Genomic DNA, 23,569 nt, shown 5'->3' with positions numbered 1-23,569 from the left:
GCAAGGGAGAGTGTGTGGGTGCATGCTCATTGCGAAAACATTTTTTCTCTGCGCACCAACCATTCATACCCTTTCCACAAATAATAACGAAAACACAAATATTTTGTACGAGCTTGGCAAACTTTTTGTAGAGTTCGGAATACTCTTCACTCACAAGTGAAGAAACGGCAGTCTAACGCGAATAAATTTGAATTTTTGTTAGCAACTACTTAAGCTCACACGCATACAACATATTTGAGAAAGCACACATGCAATAAAATTTATTTGCTAGATTTCGTAAAGTAAAATGGCGCTGTGACTAGCGGCGCGCACTCGATTGAGAAGTCTCGGGTTAGACTCCAAAGCACGCAATTTATGATTTTTTCTTTTTTTTTAAATTTTGTTCACAATAATTATACATCTAATCAAATGCGTTTTTAAGTTCAGTTACATTTTTAATTTGTCTTATGATAATGTCTAGTCGAGGACTCTCGACTAGAGTTTTCTTTCCTGCGTTTCTTGTAATTATAAAAATTATGGGATTTAAAATCGTGATACACACAAATATTAATTAAATTAGATATATGCATATAGCCTTAAAGAACTTAAAAAAAAAAAACTTTTAGTATAAAACTAACTTTTATTATTTAATATTGTTTTAGGTACGCTGACGGTTAATGTTAATGTGTTGCTTCTAAGCTTGGCATCACCAGATGAGAGCAGCTTGGTATGAAGTCGTGTAATATATACATTATGTAATACTTAAATGCAAATTGTTTGCAGAAATATGAAGTGGAATTTCTGTTGAATCAGCAATGGAACGATCCGCGTCTGCAATATGGCAATAAATCTCATTATGATTTCTTAAATGCTTTGCATCATCATGATAGTATCTGGACGCCCGACACATATTTTATTATGCATGGTGATTTTAAGGATCCCATCATACCAATGCATTTCGCTTTAAGAATATTTCGAAACGGGACCATTACATACGCAATGAGGTGTGTAAAATCAATTTGAATAATCTCACACTTGACTTAAATGCATTATAGGATGGCGTTGCCCAGCTACATAAACGCAAACAATTGAACTCTGTTCTTATATTAAAAACTCAAGATTTTAATGTATCTACATTAAACTGTATAATTACGAGCTTCATAGACACCAAGACATAGTTTAATCCCCTAAGCTAGAATCACTGTAAATTATTTATCGTCGAAAATATAAAGTTGCATATAATATATCATATTGATATTTTTATACCCTGAACCCATTGAAAATGGGAAATCAGGGTATAATGGTTTTGTTGAAATGTGTGTAACAGGCAGACGGAGGTGTGGCAGAACCTATAAAGGACATATATTCTTAATCAAGACCACGAGCTGAGTCGATTTGGCCCTATCCGTCTGTCTGTCTGTTCGTTCGCCCGTCCGTATGTATAATCGCGTCGATCTCAGAAGATATAAGAGCTATAGACTATAGAGTTTTTTTTTAAATGTTCGTAAATAGCGCGCGCATATCGAGTTTATCATTAAAAAATTAACTCATTCCGATATTTTTTATTGATAAAAAACCTTATTTATAGTTATAAAATAATATCTCCGACATCTTTAAAGCTAGAGTCTCCACATTTAAAATGTATATTAAGATGCATTTTATACAATTTCGGTTTTTGTTAAATCTACATCCACCCTCTCACCCTCATATTTGTAAAAGGCGTATTTCAAATGCTAGGGACTTGTGCTACGGAATATATACACATTTAAACAAGATGATTAGGTTCTGAAAGTTTCATTAAGATCTTACATCCAGAAATGAAATTATTCAACAAATAAATTCTCATTATATTGCCAACACTGCAGCGCAGCCCAAGCGCAATCGCCTGTATATGTGCGTGTGTGTGTGCTTGTGTTTGTTTGCGTGAGTATGTGTGCTCTTGTGTTTGATTATAAGTGTGTGCATGTGTGTGTGTGCTTGTGTTTGTTTGTATGCGCATGTGTGTGTATGTGCGAATTATTATTGAAATATCAGTTGATAGAAGGGTTCAGGGGATCTCGTAGTCGAGCAGTCTCGACTAGAGCTTTCTTACTTGTTTAACAATAATATATGTTCAAATATATGATTGAAGTAATTAAGATCACTGGATTTTCGATTTCGGTAAGTAACAAGAAAGAAAGCTCTAGTCGAGACTGCTCGACTACGAGATCCCCTGAACCCTACAAGCAACTGATATTTCAATAATAATTAGCAAACACACACACACACACACACACACACGCATACAAACAAACACACGCATACAAACAAACACACGCATACACACACACTCATACGCATACACACACACTCGTACATATATAGGCGATTGCGCTTGGGTTGCGCTGCAGTGTTGGCAATATAATGAGAACTTATTTGTTGAATAATTTAATTTATAGACGTACGATCGTAATGAAACTTTCAGAACGTAATCATAATGTTAAAATGTATGTGTATACCGAAGCACAAGTCTCTAGTATTTGATATACGACTCCGTTAGATGTCATAAAGTTTCAAAATAGCTATAAAAAGTAGTGGGAAGTGCACTTGTCAACAACGGATGCCTCTTTTTAAAAAGGGTCAATTTGGGCTGCAAACGGATGCAATATTTATAAAAAGGGTAATTTTGACCTGTTGACATATTCATCGTTTTAAAAAAGGGCCAAATTGACCTGCATATGTATGCACAAGTGCAAGGGTTAAAAAAAACACATCCTATTTTGCCCACTTGGTTTGATCAGGTACTACACATATTTTTTAAAAATTCATTCAGATAGGCAAGCCCACGAAAATTGAAAAAAAATCAGGTACTTAAATAAAAGCGCGCCCCTTCAATTTGAGCCCTAAATCGTTCACACCATTCTAAGTTGAGGCAGGCACACGCCAGTGTTCATCTCCCAAGCACACATGCCCATACACACACGCACATATGAAATCACATAGGCATAGAAATGCTTCTACAAGTGATCTCCCATAATTGTAAGCATCGCAGCCCATGCGTACACACAATCAAATGTATATATGTACATACATATGTACGTATGTATGTATGTGAGCACTTCATAAGATCAACCAAAAGCAAATGCTGGGATTTAAAATTGCTACTGGCAGCAAGAGCTTCGCACACAGGCACACAAATGCTCATAGTACATGTAGCAAGGGAGAGTGTGTGCGTGCACGCTCGTCGCGAAAGCATTTTCACTATGAGCACCAACGCTTTCATACCCTTTCCACAAATAAAATCGAAAACACATATACATATTTTGTACGAGCTTGGCAAACAGTTTGATAAGTTCGGTATACTCTTCACACAGAAGGGAAGGCATGGGTTCTTGCTGCGAAGAAATTTCAATTTTCGTGAGCTGCTGCTTGTACTCACATGCATACACACATATACACATTTGAGAGAGCAAAGAGCATCGAGAGAGAGAGAGAGCAAGGGAAACATTGAGCGCAGAGGGATCTTTTGTTCAACCATCGACCATCTCGGTCGAGCGCATAAAGCGAAATGATTGTGCTCTCGCATATTTTTGTAGTCCGACCCCTAAAAGTGATGAGCCGAGCAAATACGAAGTTGACTGGGAGATTACCCTCGAAAATAAGTGTGCAAAATACTTTACACTACGTGTCCGGTCTATGTGTTCTCTGGTTAGTGGTTAAAATGTATGTGTATACCGAAGCACAAGTCTCTAGTATTTGATATACGACTTCTACAAAGATGAGGGTGAGGGGTGGATTTAGGGGTGGGGGGTAAATTTTAACAAGAACCGAAATTGTATAAAATACATTTTAATATACATTTTAAATTAGGAGACTGTAGCTTGAAAGGTGTAGGAGATATAATTTTTTAAGTGATCTTCGATAAGGGTTTTTATCGATAAAAAAGTATCGGAATGAGTTATCGTTTTTTAGTGATAAACTCGATATGCGGTGATATATACGGACATTTTAAAAAAAAGTTGAAGGCTCTAGCTCTTATATCTTCTGAAATCGACGCGTTCATACATACGGACGGACGGACGGACGGACGGACAGGGCCAAATCGACTCAGCTTGTCGCCCTGATCAAGAATATATGTATATACTTTGTGGGGTCTGCCACGCCTCCTTCTGCCTGTTACATACTTTTAACAAAACCAATATACCCTGATTTCCCATTTTCAATGGGTTCAGGGTATAAAAAGGGATTTCAATGGAAAAACAGATTTAGTTCAGTCAGGTTTACAACTCAGCCCTATTTATTTTCTTATTTTATTCCATTCTAAATTCTTTAATAAATTATATATAATAATTATATAATAAATTATATATAATAATTTTATAATAAATTATATACTGTCAAAATTGACTGACCTTGTGGAGAAAAAATGCGTATACTCAGAATTTAACTTGTATTAAAACAAGTAAGAAAGCTCTACTCGAGTCTGTTCGACTACGAGATCCCCTGAAGCCGTCGAGGAACTGATATTTCAGTTCGCAAATGCACACAAACACAGGCATAAACAAGCATTGCACTATGGTCCAGATATAGTTTTTTTTTGGTATAAAGTCGAAAAATTGAGTTATAAAATCTAAACTTAGCACATTTTATTTTTATGGCACTGACTATTTTGTACACAATATTTTCGATCAGTGTGACCACACCCACTCTTGCCATCCTTGCAAACTAAAAGAAAAATATTTTCGGTAGCATTAAAAAAAAAAAAAAATTTTTTTTTGCTGCTCTATTTAGTTACTAACTCTTTTAGATTTCATTATATTCTTCATCTAATTCAATAACATAATAATATTTATCCTCATTATCAGAATCACAATCCAGTTCGTTGTCATTTGAAGTTATACTAATAGCTCTAATACATTTAGCACCTCCTCTGAAAATGTTTTTTTTTTTTTTTAGTCCTTTTCCTTTAAAGAGTATAGTGGATCCGATGAATTCAAAGCTCTGTCAGTCATAGTCTTGATCCGACTTTTTTTTCTGAATTCCACAATCTGTCTTTTTTTTTGTATATATTATTGCGTGCTTGTGAAGCGTTCCTGAGGTTCCTCAGGTTCCTTTTGGAACCAAACTCGAATTAATTATCTGGTAGCTGTGACCTCGAAGAGCTCTGCTCTTTGAATTTTCTCAATATACCCGTGAATGAATTGTTGAATTTTTATAGATTCTAGCTAGTTTTTGGTAAATATTTTTAACAAAATCAATAAAATTGATAACTTGAGCATCAGTTTTTCTCTATTTGCCACGCTCCTGCTGGTCATAGACACTTCATTTTTAGCCAGCTCACGGAACAAGCAAACCGTAACCCAGCTGCAATTTGGATGCTTACGCTCATAAAATGAAAAAATTTTAGGGTATTTTTTGATATGCCACGTCCCTAAAGAGGCGTAACAATATTATTTGGAGAATCGATAGAGGAAGTTACTAGTAACTTAACTATTTATATTTGAAACTTCTAGCTCTTATACTTTACGAGATACGCGCTCCCAATGGGCGGTGATATATCCGCCACAACTGGTGATCTTGTGGATACATACCAAATTTCAGCTTTCTAGATCTTCAACTAACATGATTTCTGGCATATCGGAAAATGCATTTTTCGATTTGCCACGCCCCTAGTGGGCGGATCCATATAGCTTAAAGATTCTAAGAGAAACAGTTTTATCTGATTTGCCACGCCCCAATGGGCGGATCTATGTCCAGTAGGGCCTTGGCAAATCGAGAAAAACTGAACTTTCTACAATATTAGCGCAAAACTTGGTTACAAAAACGTACATACTTGTTTTGCTATAATTATAATTAAAAAATTGAAAAATTGGGAAATCAGGGTATGATGGTTTTGTCAAATGGCATGGCAGACCCCACAAAGTATATATATTCTTGATCATCTTATGTGTGTGTGTGTGTGTGTGTGTATATGTGTGTGTGTGCATTGCTTCGCAAGCACTATGCGCTACTTCTTCCTCTGCCATCGTGCAAGGCTGTTCGCCCTGATAGCGTTGTGTCGTACAGGCGCGTGAGAATTCCGCTCCACGGCTTCGGCGACCAGGTACTTCAGTGGCACCATGCCGGCTATGACAAGCGCCGCATCATCGGAGACAGTTCTGAAAGCGCAGCTGACTCTGATTTCGCTCAGTGTGTAGATGCCCCAGCTGTAGCTCGGCGTTGCCATCGCTCTTGCCCATATGAGCACAGCATAGAGGATGACGGACCTAATGACGCTCATTAGAAGGAGACGTTGCTGTTTAGGTCCCCGCGTGTTAAGCATAATTCTTGAGAGAGCTCTACAAGAATCAGCTGCCTTTTTATGCACATATTCTAAGTGCTCGCGGAAAGTTAATCTTGTGTCTAACATGACGCCAAGATACTTAATCGCCCTCTTTGACACGATGCTGACGCTGCCTATCCTTATATTGGCAGTCTCCAGTTTCTTGCGACTGCTTACTAGGACGACTTCCGTCTAGTGCGCCGCGAGCTCGAGCCCAGCTCCTGTCAACCAGCTTCGTATGTGATTGATACTTTCGCTGCACATATCCTCTGTATGGCGACGATAGCCACATCATCAGCAAAGCCAATGGTGTGCGCACCTGCTGGTATTTCCAAGCGCAGTACGCCGTCGTACATGATATTTCATAGGAGAGGCCCCAGCACTGAGCCTTGGGGTACTCCAGCTGACACTGTATGAGTTGGGGGACCCTCACTCGTGTTGTATACCAGTGTTCTTCCTCTGAAGTAGCTCTTTATTATCTCTTTTAGAGATTTAGGGATATTATATTGTGACAGCGCATTCAGTATCATATCCCAACTAGCTGTGTTGAAGGCGTTCTTAACATCCAGGGTCGCGATGATGCAGTATTGCTTCGTCCCGTGCCTCCATCTGGTGCCTTGTTGCCAGGCCAACAACTTTTCTAGAGCATCTGTTGTTGACCGGGCCTTCCTCCGGCGCTAGCAATAGCAGTCTCCAGTCTAGAGCAGATCAATTTCTCAAACACCTTTCCTATGGTGTCTAAGAGGCAGATCGGTCTGTGAAAAGATGGCTCGTCTGGTGGTTTGCCAGCCTTGGGTAGCAATACCAGGTTCTGGGTCTTCCATTTTGTAGGGAACGTCTCTTGTAGTAAGCATTCGTTGAATAATTCAGCGAACGTACTAGGGTGCAAGGCGAGGGCTAGCTTTAGCGCACGATTTGGGATCCCGTCCGGCCCTGGAGCTGTGTTGGTTCTAAGACCTCTGAGAGCTACTAAGATTTCTTCGTCTGTAACTAAAACAATTTGAGTGCTCGTTGAGCCCTGATTTGCAGACTCGGACTCCGGGGCATAAATGGAGCTTAAACTTTCTGGAAAAAGCGTTTCCACAATCGATTTAAGCTCCAGACGATCCGTCGGCTGCACCTGTTTACCTGCGTATAGTCTTTTAACTACTGTCTTATATGCCCTGCCCCAAGGGTTATATTCGGCTGAGTCGCACAACTCTAGAAAGCATTCTCTTTTGCTTGCCCGAATGGCCCTCTTCAGCTGTCTTCTAGCTGCCTGGTAAGCTAATTGTAGACCTATCGCGAGCCCGTTGGCAGCTTCTTCTCGCCTTGATGCATTTGCGACGAATGTCACCTATTTGTGCATTCCACCAATACGTAGGCTCTTGTTGTCGCGTGAACTGCTTGCGGCGTAACATGCTGCTATTGCAGGCACTCTGTATTTGGGCCAACATTTGGCATGCTCTGGCCTCAGCATACCAATTGTGCCAAGAGACTGAATGGCCTCTGAAAAGACTGTGGGATCAAAAGTATCTAGCCGATACGACTCCCTCCACAAGGTTGACACCCTGGCAGGTGGCTCACCTATTGTGAACAGAAGTGCCGAATGATCGCTGCCCGTATAGCTATCGCAATGGCTCCATGTTGCTTCCCGAACGAGGGATGAAGTGACGAAAGTAATGTCAATTACAGATCCGTATCCAGCCCGACTGAAGGTGTACTCGTGGCCAGTGTTGAGCTGTGCAACATTTAGTGTCGCGAAGATCTCCAGTAGGATACGACCTCTGGCATTTGTTGTGAGGCTACCCCATTCTAATGCCTAGGAGTTAAAATCTCCAGCTATAATGGCCTTCCGACCCCTAGCATCCTCGGCAAGCTCGTCGAGCACCATCGTGAATTCACTGAGCTGCATGCTGGGGGCCAGATAGCAACTGTAAAGCCATAAGTTACCGCGTACGAACCCATTGAATGACTTAACATTCGAACGTACGTTCGTTGAGTTGCCGCATACCCACAACGCAGCTTTGCCATTAACGTCTGTTGACCATGTCCTAGGGCAGCTAGTTATATAGTGATGGGGCTCATACATTTTTCCCTAATGGTCTGCTCTAGAAGGTCTTGGGCAGCAATACAATGTTTTAAGTTAAGCTGCAAGAACCTTAACATATCATTTTACAAGCAGCTTCACGGTAGGATGGGCACTTGAAGCTGCCTGCTGAGTGGTCCGTCTGCTTTTCACCTTTCCGGATGCAGAGGCTACATTTTGGTGGCTTAGTGCATGCTTTTGCACTGTGACCCATCTCTCCACACCTGAAACAGGCGCCCTTTAGGTCACAGTCTCTGCGACAGTTTGCTCTCCAAAAATGTTAACCTGTTATTTCTTTCCATTTAAAAACCTTATCGAAAATCAGTTTTAAATTTATATCTCCTAAACCTCAGATGTATTTTATTAAACTTTGATTTTTGTTATTATTTACCCCCCACTTCAACATAATATATTTAAACAATCTGAAAGTTTCTTAAAAAGAAGTTTATCGACAGGAAAAGTTATTAAAGAATTAAATTCCCATTGAACGAATACACTTGACTATGATGGTGTTTAGTTTCGTATTGATCTTTATTATTCTGAGCCTGGGTTTATATACCCAAACTCAAGCATATTTTCAACCCTTAAATCTAGTATATATGTTGCTGAGTGTATAAGGCTCTGCATTGGTCTATTAGCTATTCTTATCCTATCGCTGTGTTTGTAATTATCAGCATTGGGCTATTACATATTCTTATCTTATCGCTGAGTGTGTAAGACTCCGCGTTGGTCTATTAGCTATTCTTATCCTATCGCTGAGTTTGTAAGGCTCAGCGCTCGTCTCCTTCGTAATCTGACTCTGGGGTTGCAAGGGTTGGTCTTCATTTGTATATTTATGCAGTCCGTACATGTGGCCCTTATCGCTATCACAGCGCACTACCTGCTAGTCGCTGAGTGCGTCGGAGGCATGTATACGATCATCGTATATTCATATGTTCATGCCTGAACACCCATAGTATGCCACACTGCTGTCAATGCATACTTATGCGTGGTTGGCTCTGTGTGTGTACTTCTTGTGTAAGCAGAAGGATGTCAATAATTAATATATCATTCCTCGAAGGGTTCAGGGGGTTTCATAGTCTAGTAGTCTCGACTAGAACTTTTTTACATGTTTTTTTTTTTTTTTTCTTATTCATACCCTGAACCCATTTTCAATGGGAAGTCAGGGTATACTATGTTTCTTAAAAGTATGTAACAGGCAGACGGAGGTGTGGCAGAACCTATAAAGAACATATATTCTTAATCAAGACAGCGCATGTAGCAGATCGCATAGGCAAGTACGTGTGGATGCATGATTAAAATATCAGCTTGGAGGGTTCAAGATATCTCCTAGTCGAGCAGTTTCAACTAGAATCTCCTCACTTGTTTTTTGTTGATTAACTTGACTGATTCTTTCAGAGTGACAATAAAATGCATTGTTTAAATTTTTTTTTAAATTTCTGCTCAGAAAATAAAGAGCTATTGCAAAAACCCAACGTATACGAAGTTATCAAAAATGTTGTGAATAACAAATTCCACATATTTATTGAAACACTGGAAACAAAATTGTAATTCTCGACTTAGGTCAGTTTTTCCAATGGATTCAAGCCATCCAATCCAGCGTATCTAAAATCAGTCAACTAAAAGTGACACCGAGCGAAGAAATCTTTGAATCAAATTCAATAGATGCTTTCCAACAAATGGGAAATGAAAATCTCAAATTCGACCGGTGACCCGAATTATAAAGAAAAGGAAGCAATACTGTCTACATTCCATTACGATCCGATTCAAGGAGGTAATACAGGCATAACAAAGCAAGTAAGAAGGTTCTAGTCGACACTGCTCGACTAGGAGATACCCTGAACCCTCCAATCTGATATTCTAATCATTCTGTACTTTTTTTATGCACATATGTATATGTCGTGTCTTCACAATATTATGAATATCGTTTTATCACTATTATAAGCATGGTGTCATCACTATATTTCAAGATTAAGAGCGTAAAGAGAAAATAATAAAATGTACTTCTCAATAACGCATAAGGTTGTATGTGTGACTATGCGACTGCCGTTATTTCAATTCCAATCGTTTCTTCCCCGATCCGTTATCCTAACCTGGCAGACGTCTCTGTATGACGCAGTCTGGGCCCGACAGTAAGTTAGAGCGAGATAAGCATAACAATTGCAATACATATGAGCGAGTATGTGTGTGTCCTCACATAGAACAGCAGTAAGATGGTAAAACGAAGTTATGGCAGTTTCGAGCAGAAAACGAGCGATCATTTCGAGGCCCAGAAAGCGTCCGGTGATGAATGTTTATATAATAGAAAATACTATCTCCGATATCTCCGACATCAGAACATCCTGATGACCGCTTGTGCGCGAGCTTGGAATCGCAACACGTATCTTAGAGAAGCAGAAAAAAATCTACAATAATCTGTTTCAAATTTGAAGAAGCTGGACACATTCAATCGGCCTGCCCTGGGGGATCGGCATCACCATCAGTTGTTATTAAAGACAAATATTCACTTGAAGTTATATTTCATGTTGTGTTGAATGATTATCTAAATTACGATATAATAATAGGTCGAGAAATCTTGTGTCATGGCTTTAGCTATTGTAAAGCTCGAATGAGAAAGTTGAACTTTTAAAATCAAAGTCTATATTTCAATTCTATAACACAGTAGATGATAAATATCCGTTGCCGTTGATAAGCGATCAAACAGCTTGACTTTGCGGTGCAAGATATGACGAGCGGGCTTTATCAGATTCCTATTCACCGAATTTCAAAACATCGCACAGCTATCGTCATTCCACACGGGCAATATGAGTTCTTGGATATGTTCTTCGGGCTAAAAAATGACATGTCAGTGCTTCAACTTGCATATTCACTGTATGGCCACACATGTTAAGGCAAAGTATTCTTAAAAAAAAATTATTAAAGCATTGACTGATGAACCCGTTCTTTCCATATTTAATGCGGATTATCCGATTGAACTGTATACTGATACCAGTATGGATGGACTCGGAGCAATTTTGCTGCAATTTTGCTGCCTCGCGAAGTCGAATATTATAGTAGACGAACCTCTTTTGCTGAGTCTCTATATCATTCGTACGAATTAGAAACTTTATCCCTTTACAACTCAATGAAGCACTTTCCCCACTACTTACAGACAAACATTTCGTAGTTTATATAGACTGTAATTCGTTGAAAGCTTCACGTTCAAAGGCTGATCAGACGCCAAGAGTTCATCGTTGATGGGCTTTTATGCAATCCTTCAACTTTGACATACAATATAGGCTTGGTAGTAGAATGGCGCATGTAGACTTATTTTCTAGAAATCTTTTACCCAATAATATGAGTACTCAAGTACCTATCAAGCGGAGCAACAGAGAGGTCCAGAGATTTCATTGATAGTTACGAAACTTAAAAATGATGAGCTTGAGAAAAGCATAGCAAAGACTTATGAGCTTCGATCAAAAATTCTTTATCGGAAAATTCAAAGGAATAAAAAAACACGATGCCTTCCAGTTATCCCCCGCCGGTTTATATGGTCTGTCGTGAACCATGTCCACGAGGCAACACCTTGGTTGGAAAAATGTATGAGTTTTACTGGTTTGATAACATGTGTAAATATGTGCGCAAGTTTGTAGACAACTACATTACATGCAAATTGACAAAACCATCGTCGGGCAAACCACAAGTAGTGCTCCATCCCAAGCCAAATGTAGATATTCCATCCAATTATGCGGAAAAAGTGACCAAAAGAAGTTGATGCCTTCACTAAATTCGTTTACTTACATATGCATATCACACAGTCAATATTATTTCAGAAAGAATAATTGCAGATCAGGGCAGATGTTTTACGGGCAATGATGCAATGCAAAAAAATTGACTTACATTTAATAGCAAGAGGGGCGAGCAAATGGCCAAGTTGAACGCGTTATGAGTTACTGAAAGATATGCTAACCGCCATTTAGAGTAGTGAGCTTTCTTAGCAAGACTCTTTAGGTGAAATTTAACTGGCTAAAGTGGCTAAGTAATAATATTCATAATAGTGATATCCTTTCCAGTAATTTCACTATTTATAGACTCGATCGTTCAATGCGCTGAGGGGGTGGTGTATTATTGCGGTTAAATCCAGTATCCTCTCTGATGTGTTTACCTTTTCGTCCCTTCATGAAGCGGAGATTTCAGGGGTTAAATTAACTCTCCCATTGCGCTCATTGTTTATCACATGTTCTTATATCCCTCCCTCTTCTGATTTACAAGTTTATGCTCAAAATATTCATTGTATTAAAGAAGTTTATGAACATGTGAATGATAGAGACTTGCTTCTTGTGTTGGAGGATTTTAATATTCCCAACACTTCTTGGTCAACAACTTGTAATACAAATTACTTTATTCCGACAATTGATCACTATCTTTTTGATGAATTGTTTAACATGTCTCTGTTTCAGATTAACTCTATTTCTAACTTGCTCTTGTGCTTATTAATCATGATTCGCTCTTTAATGTCGTGAGATCGGTCCAAATATTCCATTGCCAGTTAAACTTCAATCTTTTAAATTCTAGCTGTTATGATAATTATCTTATACGTTGCAAACGTCAGTTTGCTCGAGATCCCAATCAATTTTATTCATTTGTAAACTTGAAGCGTAAATCTTCTGGTTTGCCGTCCTAATTTGTCCTTGGTGGTGAAAAAACTTGCAATGACCAGGATTCCTCTGATCTATTTGCTGATTTTTTTTTCAATCAACTTATTTTTCTGCTGATCTCTACAACAATTCATATCCACTCTCTGAATATGGGCCTATAAATACTCGTAAAGTTACTGCCGCCTCTCTGGCTGCAGGCATTAGGACATTAAAATATTTCTCTCCCGGTGCCGATAATATTCCTAGTTGTGTAAAGAGTGCAGTGTTTCTGTCCTTGCATACTCCTGTGTTTCCTTCAATTTGGAAAGAATCTTTCATCATTCCCTTATATAAAAAAGGTGGAAGATCTGATGACTATAACATGGTTTTGTTCAAAATCGATCAACGTCCACTAATTTACTTGAATTTACTTCGCTTGTCAATGATAGTTTTTCTAAAAAAATGCAAACGGATGTTATTTATACTGACTTCAGTAAAGCATTTGACTCAGTACATCATCACATACTAATTCTTAAGCTTGAACCTTAGGATTCTCGCCTAGACTTGTATCTTGGATTTCATCCTATTTAATTGGTAGAACCCAAAGAGTCTTGCTCAGAACAGCTATGTCTAAAGTTATCTTTGTTTCGTCTGGTGTACCCCAGGGTACCCAATTGGGTTCATTGCTCTTTTCCCTTTTTATAAATGACCTTCCTAGTTGTATCCCGTATTCTACTATATATATGTGTGCTGATGATGTAAAACTTTGCCTTCCATACTCCAGTGCAAATGGACATCATCACCTCCAAAATGATCTAAAAGCATTTCACCTTTGGTGTGTGGCAAACCGGCGGAACTTAAATTGCTCAAAGTGTATGACAATGACCTTCAGTCGTACTGTTCCTCTCATTGTTGATTATAAAATTAGCAATATTTTCTTACGACGCATCCATACAGTCAAAGCTCTTGGTGTTTCCTTTGATTGTAAACTAAATTTTAATCTTCATATTTCTACCATCATTAATGAAGCCAAAAGTGTGCTTGGCTTTATTAAACGTTGGTCTAAGGAATTTAAAGATCCTTTACATCTCCGCAGCATAAACTGCATCAGGATCGCATCGAATCGGAGCAAAAACAGTTTCTTCTCTTTGCCTTAAGGTATCTTTGATGGGACAGTAATTTACGGTTACCGTCTTATCATAATAGGCTCTTTCAAGCTAGAGTCTCCAAATTTTAAATGTATATTAAGATGAATTTTATCCGATTTCGGTTTTTATTAAAATTTACGCCCCACTCCTAAATTCACCCCCTCACCATCATCTTTGTAAAAGTCGTATATCAAATACTAGAGACTTGTGCTTCGGTATACACATACATTTTAACATCATGATTACGTTCTAAAAGTTTCATTACGATCGTACGTCTAGAAATTAAAGTATTCAACATATAGGTTCTCCTAATATTGCCAACACTGCAGCGCAACCCAAGCGAAATCGCCTGTATATGTGAGTGTGTATCTGCGCATGTGTGTTTGTATGTGTGTGTGCGTGTGTGTGTGCGTGTATTTGTTTTTATGAGTGCATGTGGGTGTGCTAATTATTGAAATATCAGTTGCTTGTAGGGTTCAGGGGATCTCGTAGTCGAGCAGTCTCGACTAGAGCTTTCTTACTTGTTACTTTTCTTTTTATGCCCTGAACCCATTGAAAATGGGAAATCAGGGTATAATGGTTTTGTTGAAATGTATGTAACAGGCAGAAGGAGGCGTGGCAGACCCCACAAAGTATATATATTCTTGATCAGGGCGACGAGCTGAGTCGATTTAGCCCTGTCCGTCTGTCTGTCCGTCCGTCCGTCCGTCTGTCCGTATGTTTGAACGCGTCGATTTCAGAAGATATAAGAGCTAGACTCTTCAATTTTTTTTTTAAATATCCGTATATATCGCGCGCATATCGAGTTTATCACTAAAAAACGATAACTCATTCCGATATTTTTTTATCGATAAAAAACCTTATCGAAGATAACTTAAATAATTATATCTCCTACATCTTTAAAGCTAGAGTCTCCAAATTTAAAATGTATATTAATTTTATAATATATTTATATAATATAAATATAATATTTATAATTTTATTCATTTAATACAATTTCGGTTTTGTTAAAATTTACCCCCCACCCCTAAATCCACCCCCTCACCCTCATCTTTGTAAAAGTCATATATCAAATACTAGAGACTTGTGCTTCGGTATACACATACATATAAACATCATGGTTATGTTCTGAAAGTTTCATCGTACGTCTAGAAGTTAAATTATTCAACAAATAAGTTTTCATAATATTGCCAACACTGCAGCGCAACCCAAGCGCAATAGGTTATAAATTTATATCTCCTACATTTTTAGAGCTATAGTCTCCAAATTTTAAAAATATATTCCAATGCATTTTATACAATTTCGGTTCTTGTTATATTTTGGATGCCGGCTCCAAATTCACCAGAATCCTCAGTGAAGGTCAGATGCTAGTATAGCTAATTGTGAATGATTAGACTTTTTTTTTTAAATGCCAAATATTCAATAGAATATGTAGATCATATGCTGAAAGTTTCATTAAATTCGGTTTAGTCAATCGACGTTAAAAATAACAAAATGTTTGGCCAATTAACAAACGCACGTGCTGCAGCAACAGCAGTTTTCCAATACGTGTGCACACATACATTCAAACTTCGTCTAGCACATTCTTAGAATAAAATCAGCAGTTAGTTTCGTTAAGTTCTGCTAGATGGCGTTGCATCAGTGAATCTATTTCAGTTTTGACATAGCAAATAAGAACAGAGGAATGGCGTCGCGAGGTCTCTGGCTCAAATCCTGCTGGGCGTATTGTAGTTTTCTTTTAATTGCTTCAAAATTTTTATAAATTTCTCTTATATTTTTTCAAAAATCGAAATTGCAATTTTAACCATACTATGTGTACGTTTTTATTAGTTTGGTTGTTCTTGCACATTCTTCACAGTCACATTAGCAGTTAGTTTGAGTTAGATTTGATAGATGGCGCTGTAGCAGTGAATCTATTTCAGTTTTGACGTTGAAAATCAGAATAGAAGGGTGGCGTCAAGGTAGAAAGCGCGGCGCTTAATCACGAGGTCTCGGGTTCAAAACCAGAGCGTGTCGTAATTCTTTTTTTTAATTGTTTCATTTTTATATATTTAATTAAATGAGTTTTCTATTTCATTTATATTTTTAAATACATCGAAATTGAAATTTGAACCATACTAAATGTGCTTTTCTATTAGTTTGGTTCAGGGTAGTATCTAGTCGAGCGCTCTCGACTAGAGTTTTCTTACTTGTTCTTTTTATACTCATTCACGAAGTGAATTAGTATATTGGTTTTGTGCAATGTCCGTCTTGCTGTCCGTCCGTCTGTCCTTCTGTCCGTATGAACGCAGTTCATTTCGCCGCTATTGAAGCTAGAGACTTGAAATTTGGAACACATACTCGTTTATAACTCCGATTTATAAAGTGTTAAAATTTTCCCGATCCGCCCACTAGGGGCGTGGCAAATCGGAAAATGCATTTTCCGATATACCAGAAATCATGTTAGTTGAAGAGCTAGAAAGTTGAAATTTGGTATGTAGATCCGCGTTGACCCCCCAAGTCCAAAAAGCTATGGTGGATATATCTACGCCCATTGGGGGGCGTGGCAAATCAGAAAAACTGTATCTCCTAAAGTTCTAAAGCTAGAACGTTGAAATTTCGCACGTGAGCTAATGCTATAATGCTATAATTCTATATATGTCTACGCCTACTGGGGGCGTGGCAAATCGGACCTGAAGATATAGTGGTTTTTCAAATTTGGCTATATTTTAGGCACTATTGATGCTAGAGACTTGAAAATTGGTATATATACGCGAGTTGACCTCCCAAGTCCAACAAGCTATGGTGGATATATGTCCGCCCAAAGGGGGCGTGGCAAACCGCAAAACTATATCTCCTACAGTTTAAGAGCTAGAAGCTTCAATTTTGGGTAGTTGAGTTACTGGTAACCTCCTCTATCGATGCCCCAAAAATAATTTTCACGTTTCTTTGGGGGCGTGGCATATCGAAAAATACCGTGTAATTTTCACATTTTTTGAGCGTAAGCATTCAAATTTTGCATTTACGTTACCGTTAGCTCTTTCTAAAAACTGGCCAAAAATGAGGTGTCTACGGCCACTAGGGGCGTGGCAATCGGCATTTGTAGTATCAAATTGCGACATTTATATGCTTGAGCTATCTATGTATGTACATGTATATACAAATAGGCTTAATAGGCATTGATAACACGGAAGGAAACATTTTTATAAAATTTAAAAATAATTTAAATTTAAATATTTAAAAAATATAAAAGAAGCTAAAATAACAAAATTTGCAATTTATAAAAAAGAGTTTTCCGCGGGATTTGAACTCGCACCCAAGTCATGTTTGTCACAAGAACAAAAACAAATGGAACCGGCGCCTTTGCTGACAGCGCCACCACCTACTGTCAACAAATGTAATTAAAATGAAATCCAACAATTAAGAAAGCTCTAGTCGAGACTGCTCGACTACGAGATCCCCTGAACCCTACAAGCAACTGATATTTCAATAATTAGCACACCCACATGCACTCATAAAAACAAATACACGCACACACACACGCACACACACATACAAACACACATGCGCAGATACACACTCACATATACAGGCGATTTCGCTTGGGTTGCGCTGCAGTGTTGGCAATATTAGGAGAACCTATATGTTGAATAGTTTAATTTCTAGACGTACGATCGTAATGAAACTTTCAGAACGTAATCATGATGTTTAAATGTATGTGTATACCGAAGAACAAGTCTCTAGTATTTGATATACGACTTTTACAAAGATGATGGTGAGGGGGTGAATTTAGGAGTGGGGGGTAAATTTTAATAAAAACCGAGATCGGATAAAATTCAACTTAATATACATTTAAAATTTGGAGACTCTAGCTTGAAAGATGTAGGAGATATTATTTCTTAAGTGATCTGCGATAAGGTTTTTTATCGATAAAAAAGTATCGGAATGAGTTATCGTTTTTTAGTGATAAACTCGATATGCGCGCGATATATACGGACATTTTAAAAAAAGTTGAAGTCTCTAGCTCTTGTATCTTCTGAGATCGACGCGTTCATACATACGGACAGATGGACGGACGGCCGGTGGACGGACAGACAGACAGACGGACAGGGCCAAATCGACTCAGCTCGTCGTGCTGATCAAGAATATATATACTTTGTGAGGTCTGCCACGCCTCCTTCTGCCTGTTACATACATTTCAACAAAACCATTATACCCTGATTTCCCATTTTCAATGGGTTCAGGGTATAAAAATAAGATTCTTGTTATGAGAGTAGCGGATGGTAAATTCAAGAACAAAGCAAAAACAAATCAGTCTCATTTCAACGCAACGTATGTGTACATACATACACCCATACAAATGAGCGCGTGCATAAGAAACGCTGGAATGCTTGATGCTACATACGCGTGCAGACTTATGTACATACATATGCATGCATAAATGCGTACATACATATATGAGGGCTATTTAAAAAGCAACAAATTTAAACTTATAAAATTTTTCAATTAGAAAAAAGAATAAAATAAGTATCTATTTTATAAAAAACGAAATATGTATGAAATATGTACATATGTATATGTGTTGAAGGGGCTTTGAACCTCCGCAGCTGTAACATAACTTGCGACGCCTTTAGCGCCCACGCTATCGCTTTGCTTGACAATCTGGTAGCTGAAATACAATAAGCTAATAACAGAGCGTCATCTGACAAAACTACAATAACAGCTAGAAAATCCAGAAATCAATCGCAATTCTTAGAATGCTAAAAAGCGCGCTTTTGTAATGTAAGCAAAAGCTTATGAATCTGCATTAGGTGTGACCGAAAGCTATCAACGAAAATTACCATACATTTGTACTCAAAAAGTGCACGATCAATATAATAATTATCGATTAATCGATAAAAATTACCAAAAGCTACAATATAATCAAAAAGCATAATTGTTTTGTACTAAATTTTGTAAAGCCAAATTAAATTTGAAATAAGAATAAATGCCCCATTGTAAACATCATGTATACGGACTGTGAATGAGTATTCCGCAGTCGGTAGCGCCCGACTGCAACGTTCTTACTTGTTATACCCTGAACCCATTGAAAATGGGAAATCAGGGTATACTGGTTTTGTTGAAATGTATGTAACAGGCAGAAGGAGGCGTGGCAGACCCCACAAAGTATATATATTCTTGATCAGCACGACGAGCTGAGTCGATTTAGCCCTGTCCGTCTGTCTGTCTGTCCGTCCGTCCGTCCGTCCGTATGTATGAACGCGTCGATTTCAGAAGATATAAGAGCTGGAGACTTCAACTTTTTTTTAAAATGTCCGTATATATCGCGCGCATATCGAGTTTATCACTAAAAAACGAAAACTCATTCCGATATTTTTTTATCGATAAAAACCTTGATCGAAAGTCAGTTAAAAAATTATATCTCCTACATCATTATAGCTAGAGTGTCCAAATTTTAAATATATATTAAGACGTATTTTATATAATTTCGGTTTTTGTTAAAATTTACCCCCCGCCCCTATATCCTTCCCCTCACCCTTATCTTTGTAGAAGTCGTATATCAAATACTAGAGACTTGAGCTTCGGTATACACATACATTTATACATCATGATTACGTTTACGAAAGTTTCATTACGATCGTACGTCTAGAAATTAAATTATTCAACAAATAAGTTCTCATAATATTGCCACCACTGCAGCGCAACCCAAGCGCAATCGCCTGTCTCGACTAGAGCTTTCTTTCTTGATTCTTTTTTTATACCCTGAACCCATTGAAAATGGGAAATCAGGGTATAATGGTTTTGTTGAAATGTATGTAACAGGCAGAAGGAGGCGTGGCAGACCCCACAAAGTGTATATATTCTTGATCAGCACGACGAGCTGAGTCGATTTGGCCATGTCCGTCTGTCTGTCTGTCTGTCCGTCCGTCCGTCCGTCCGTCCGTCCGTCTGTCCGTATGTATGAACGCGTCGATCTCAGAAGATATAAGAGCTAGAGACTTCAACTTTTTTTTAAAATGTCCGTATATATCGCGCGCATATCGAGTTTATTACTAAAAACCGATAACTCATTTCGATATTTTTTTATCGATAAAAACCTTATCGAAAGTCTGTTAAAAAATTATATCTCCTACATCATTAAAGCTAGAGCGTCCAAATTTTAAATATATATAAAGACGCATTTTATATAATTTCGGTTTTTGTTAAAATTTACCCCCCACCCCTAAATCCACCCCTCACCCTCATCTTTGTAAAAGTCGTATATCAAATACTAGAGACTTGAGCTTCGCTATAAACATACATTTTAACATTATGATTACGTTCTGAAAGTTTCATTACGATCGTACGTCTAGAATTTAAATTATCCAACAAATAAGTTCTCATTATATTGCCAACACTGCAGCGCAACCCAAGCGCAATCGCCTGTATATGCGTGTGTGTGTGTGTACATGTGTTTGTTTGTATGCGTGTGTGTGTGTGCGTGTGTATGTGCGAATTATTATTGAAATATCAGTTGCTCGAAGGGTTCAGGGGATCTCGTAGTCGAGCAGTCTCGACTAGAGCTTTATTACTTGTTTTTTATTTATTTATTTTTTTTTTTTTTTTTTTTTTTTATTTTAAGAATTATTTATTATTTTATATGTAGTTAATAAATCTACATTTAATATTTTTTTCTAAGTTTTCTTACTAACACTCTCCTTTTATAGCATCATTAGTTTCACTGACCATATTTGGCTGTGCGACGTGGGCATAGCTGGCCGGACTGGCAAATAAAATACCCCCATCGGGTCGGTGTTACTATTGATATTATATCCTGTACTTTGTTAAGGCTTTTTTAAATTTAATTTGACTCTCGCTTTTGTCAATAGCTTTAAGAAATAAATAAATAAATAATGTGTTATCCTATTGAGTCGCTGGTGGGCACGTATAGTAAGATTTTGAGTGGGTTGTTGTCCTGATGATCTAAGTAAACCTCACATGTAACTAGTGGAAGTCCTTTTGCTATCGGATACATCACGAAAATATTTGTTCTATCCTGGAAACCATGTCAATTGAATGACCAGCTTGTGTGAATTCAAAATAACTGGATTTTTATTTAAAGTAATGAGTTTGGATCGATTTGTCTTTTAAGTTGAGCTGTGTATATTGCTGTTTTATTTATTCTATTAGTTTTTAGCTTGTAGCACACGAGGACGTGTGAACGTTAGAATGGCTGTGTCGTGTCTTCACAATATTATGAATATCGTGTTATCAAGATTAAGAGCGTAAAGAGGAAAAAATAAAATGTACTTCGCAATAACGCTTAAGGTGACTATGCGACTGCCGTTATTTCAATTCCATTCGTTTCTTTCCCGATCCGTTATCCTAACCTGGCAGACGTTTCTGTCTAACGCAGTCTGGGCCCGACAGTAAATTAGAGCGAGATAAGCATAACAATAGCAATACATATGAGCGAGTATGTGTGTGTCCTCACATAGAACAGCCGTGAGATGGTAAAACGAAGCTGTGGCAGTTTCGAGCAAAAATTAAACGAGCGAGCATGTCGAGGCCCAGAACGCGTCCAGTGATGAATGCTTATAAAATAGAAAATACTATTTCCTATATCTCCGACACATACATACTTATGCACCCGCACGCACGTATATAAACGCGCTCTGCTAACTGCGCAGTAAGCAGAGACTGCGCTTGGGCTGCGCTGCAGTGTTGGCAATATTATGAGAACTTATTTGTTGAATACTTTAATTTCTAGACGTACGATCGTAATGAAACTTTCAGAGCGTAATCATATTGTTTAAATGTGCGTATGTTTCGAAGCACAAGTCTCTAGTATTTAAAGTACGCCTTTTACAAAGATATTTATGATGAATAAACTCCCTTCCTCTGTTTAATTCGCTAAAGTGTTTCTCATCAACAGACTTAATTTTGGCAGTTTTCTTGAATGGGTTTTGGAGTTTGCCTTTCAATATTGGTGCTTTTTTATATTTTGTATTGACTTCAAAAGATTTTCTATTTTCATTGACTTTATTAATTTTTTGTGTTTTTAAGACTTGATTACTGTATGCAGGGGTGCCTGCAAAAATACACAAATGCGCTGGTGTTCTACCTGTGCTATTGTGTTTAATTTTATGAATATAAATGAATAGGATAGTTTCGATTTTCATCTGCTTTTCTTCAACGTAAGTATCAGTATTTATTATTCTAATACGCTCGTTTAAGGTTTTGTGAAATGTCCGCAACCCCTGTCATTATTGATGCTAATTCTAATTTAACCTCCTCCGAAGTCAACCATTGTTTAATTGCGTTACTTGTGAAAGCTGAGTCTCTGTCTGCTTTGAGTGTTATCGGCTTGCCCATTTGAGTAAATACTTGTAATAGTGCACGTTTGGCTTCCAGCGAGTCACGGCTTTTCACTTTTACTAACATGACGAATTTTGAATAAATGTCGATACATGTTAGGTAAGTTTTATTCTCTGAAATATAAAAGTCTATTATAAATATTTTGCGAGGGTTGAATACTTCAGGTGTTAATTCAAATGGGGCGTTTGTATTTCTGTGTTCTGTTTACGACAATTCGCAAACATCGCATTGATTAATAATGTTTTGTATCAATTCACCAGAATCTGGGAAATAATAGCTTTCTTTGAAAAGTCTTAACATTTTTTCAATGCCAGGGTGGATAAGCTTAATATGCTGTTTTAATATTAATTCTTTAAATTCAGCGTAACTTTCTATATCTTTCAAATATAATAAAGCTCTTACAATGGAAGTTTTAGATTTAGAGCTTTTTCCGTTAAAGGGATTAAGAATGAACTATCCTCTTCCGCACTATGTACAGTTGCACAAGTACTTCCTAACATTACTTCTTCGTGTTGTGATTGAATACGTGAAAGCGCATCGGCTACATAATTGGTTTTTCCTTGGATGTATTTTATTGTAAAATCGTATTCTGATAGGCGAATTTTCCACCTTTGGAATTTCATGTTGGGATCTTGTATTGAGTGAAGCCGAACCAATGGCTTATGATCACTTAATACCTCGAAAGTCCTACCAAATAAATAGGGCCGAAAGTATTTTGTTGCCCAAACAATGGCCAATAATTCCCTCTCAATGGTGCTATAGTTTTATTCGTGATCGTTTAGTGTTCGACTAGCGAAACAAATAGCTTTACCTTCTTGTGACAAAACAGCACCTATTGCTACATTACTAGCGTCAGTTGATACTTGAAACAATTTTTTGAAATCAGGGCAAACAAGTATTGGGTCACTTGAAATTAGAATTTTTAATTTTTCAAAGGGCTGGAGATAAGCTTCGTTTTTTAAATCAATTTTATTTCCTTTTTTAAGACAATTGGTAATAGGTTTTGCAATTTGGGCGAAATTTGAGATAAATTTCCTATAGTAGCCGCATAATCCAAGAAATGATTTTATTTCTTTTGGACTCTTGGGAAGAGGGAAATATTTAATTGATTTTATTTTAT

The 23,569-nt window shown here is 37.7% G+C and overlaps 2 protein-coding genes across 16 annotated transcripts in view; one reads left to right on the top strand and one right to left on the bottom strand.

Moving 5' to 3' along the window:
• The window catches only part of GNBP2 (Gram-negative bacteria binding protein 2), a 171,371-nt gene that overhangs the window by 8,574 nt on the left and 139,228 nt on the right, over nucleotides 1-23,569 (bottom strand). The gene's annotated exons all lie outside the window — the stretch shown is intronic.
• The window catches only part of pHCl-1 (pH-sensitive chloride channel 1), a 69,789-nt gene that overhangs the window by 20,861 nt on the left and 25,359 nt on the right, over nucleotides 1-23,569 (top strand). For all 15 annotated transcript variants that reach the window (XM_089260457.1, XM_089260467.1, XM_089260466.1 and 12 more), the window contains 2 exons: nucleotides 642-706; nucleotides 763-983. In XM_089260457.1, the coding sequence (XP_089116583.1) occupies nucleotides 642-706; nucleotides 763-983 (286 nt within the window). The remainder of the gene's footprint in view (nucleotides 1-641; nucleotides 707-762; nucleotides 984-23,569) is intronic.

This window comes from Drosophila navojoa, chromosome 4 (assembly GCF_054131105.1).
Source record: "Drosophila navojoa isolate 15081-1374.11 chromosome 4, UAZ_NAV_1.0, whole genome shotgun sequence".
Taxonomy (NCBI): domain Eukaryota; kingdom Metazoa; phylum Arthropoda; class Insecta; order Diptera; family Drosophilidae; genus Drosophila; species Drosophila navojoa.
Note: the sequence above shows the minus strand (reverse complement) of the source record. Positions and strands in the feature narration are given on the sequence as shown.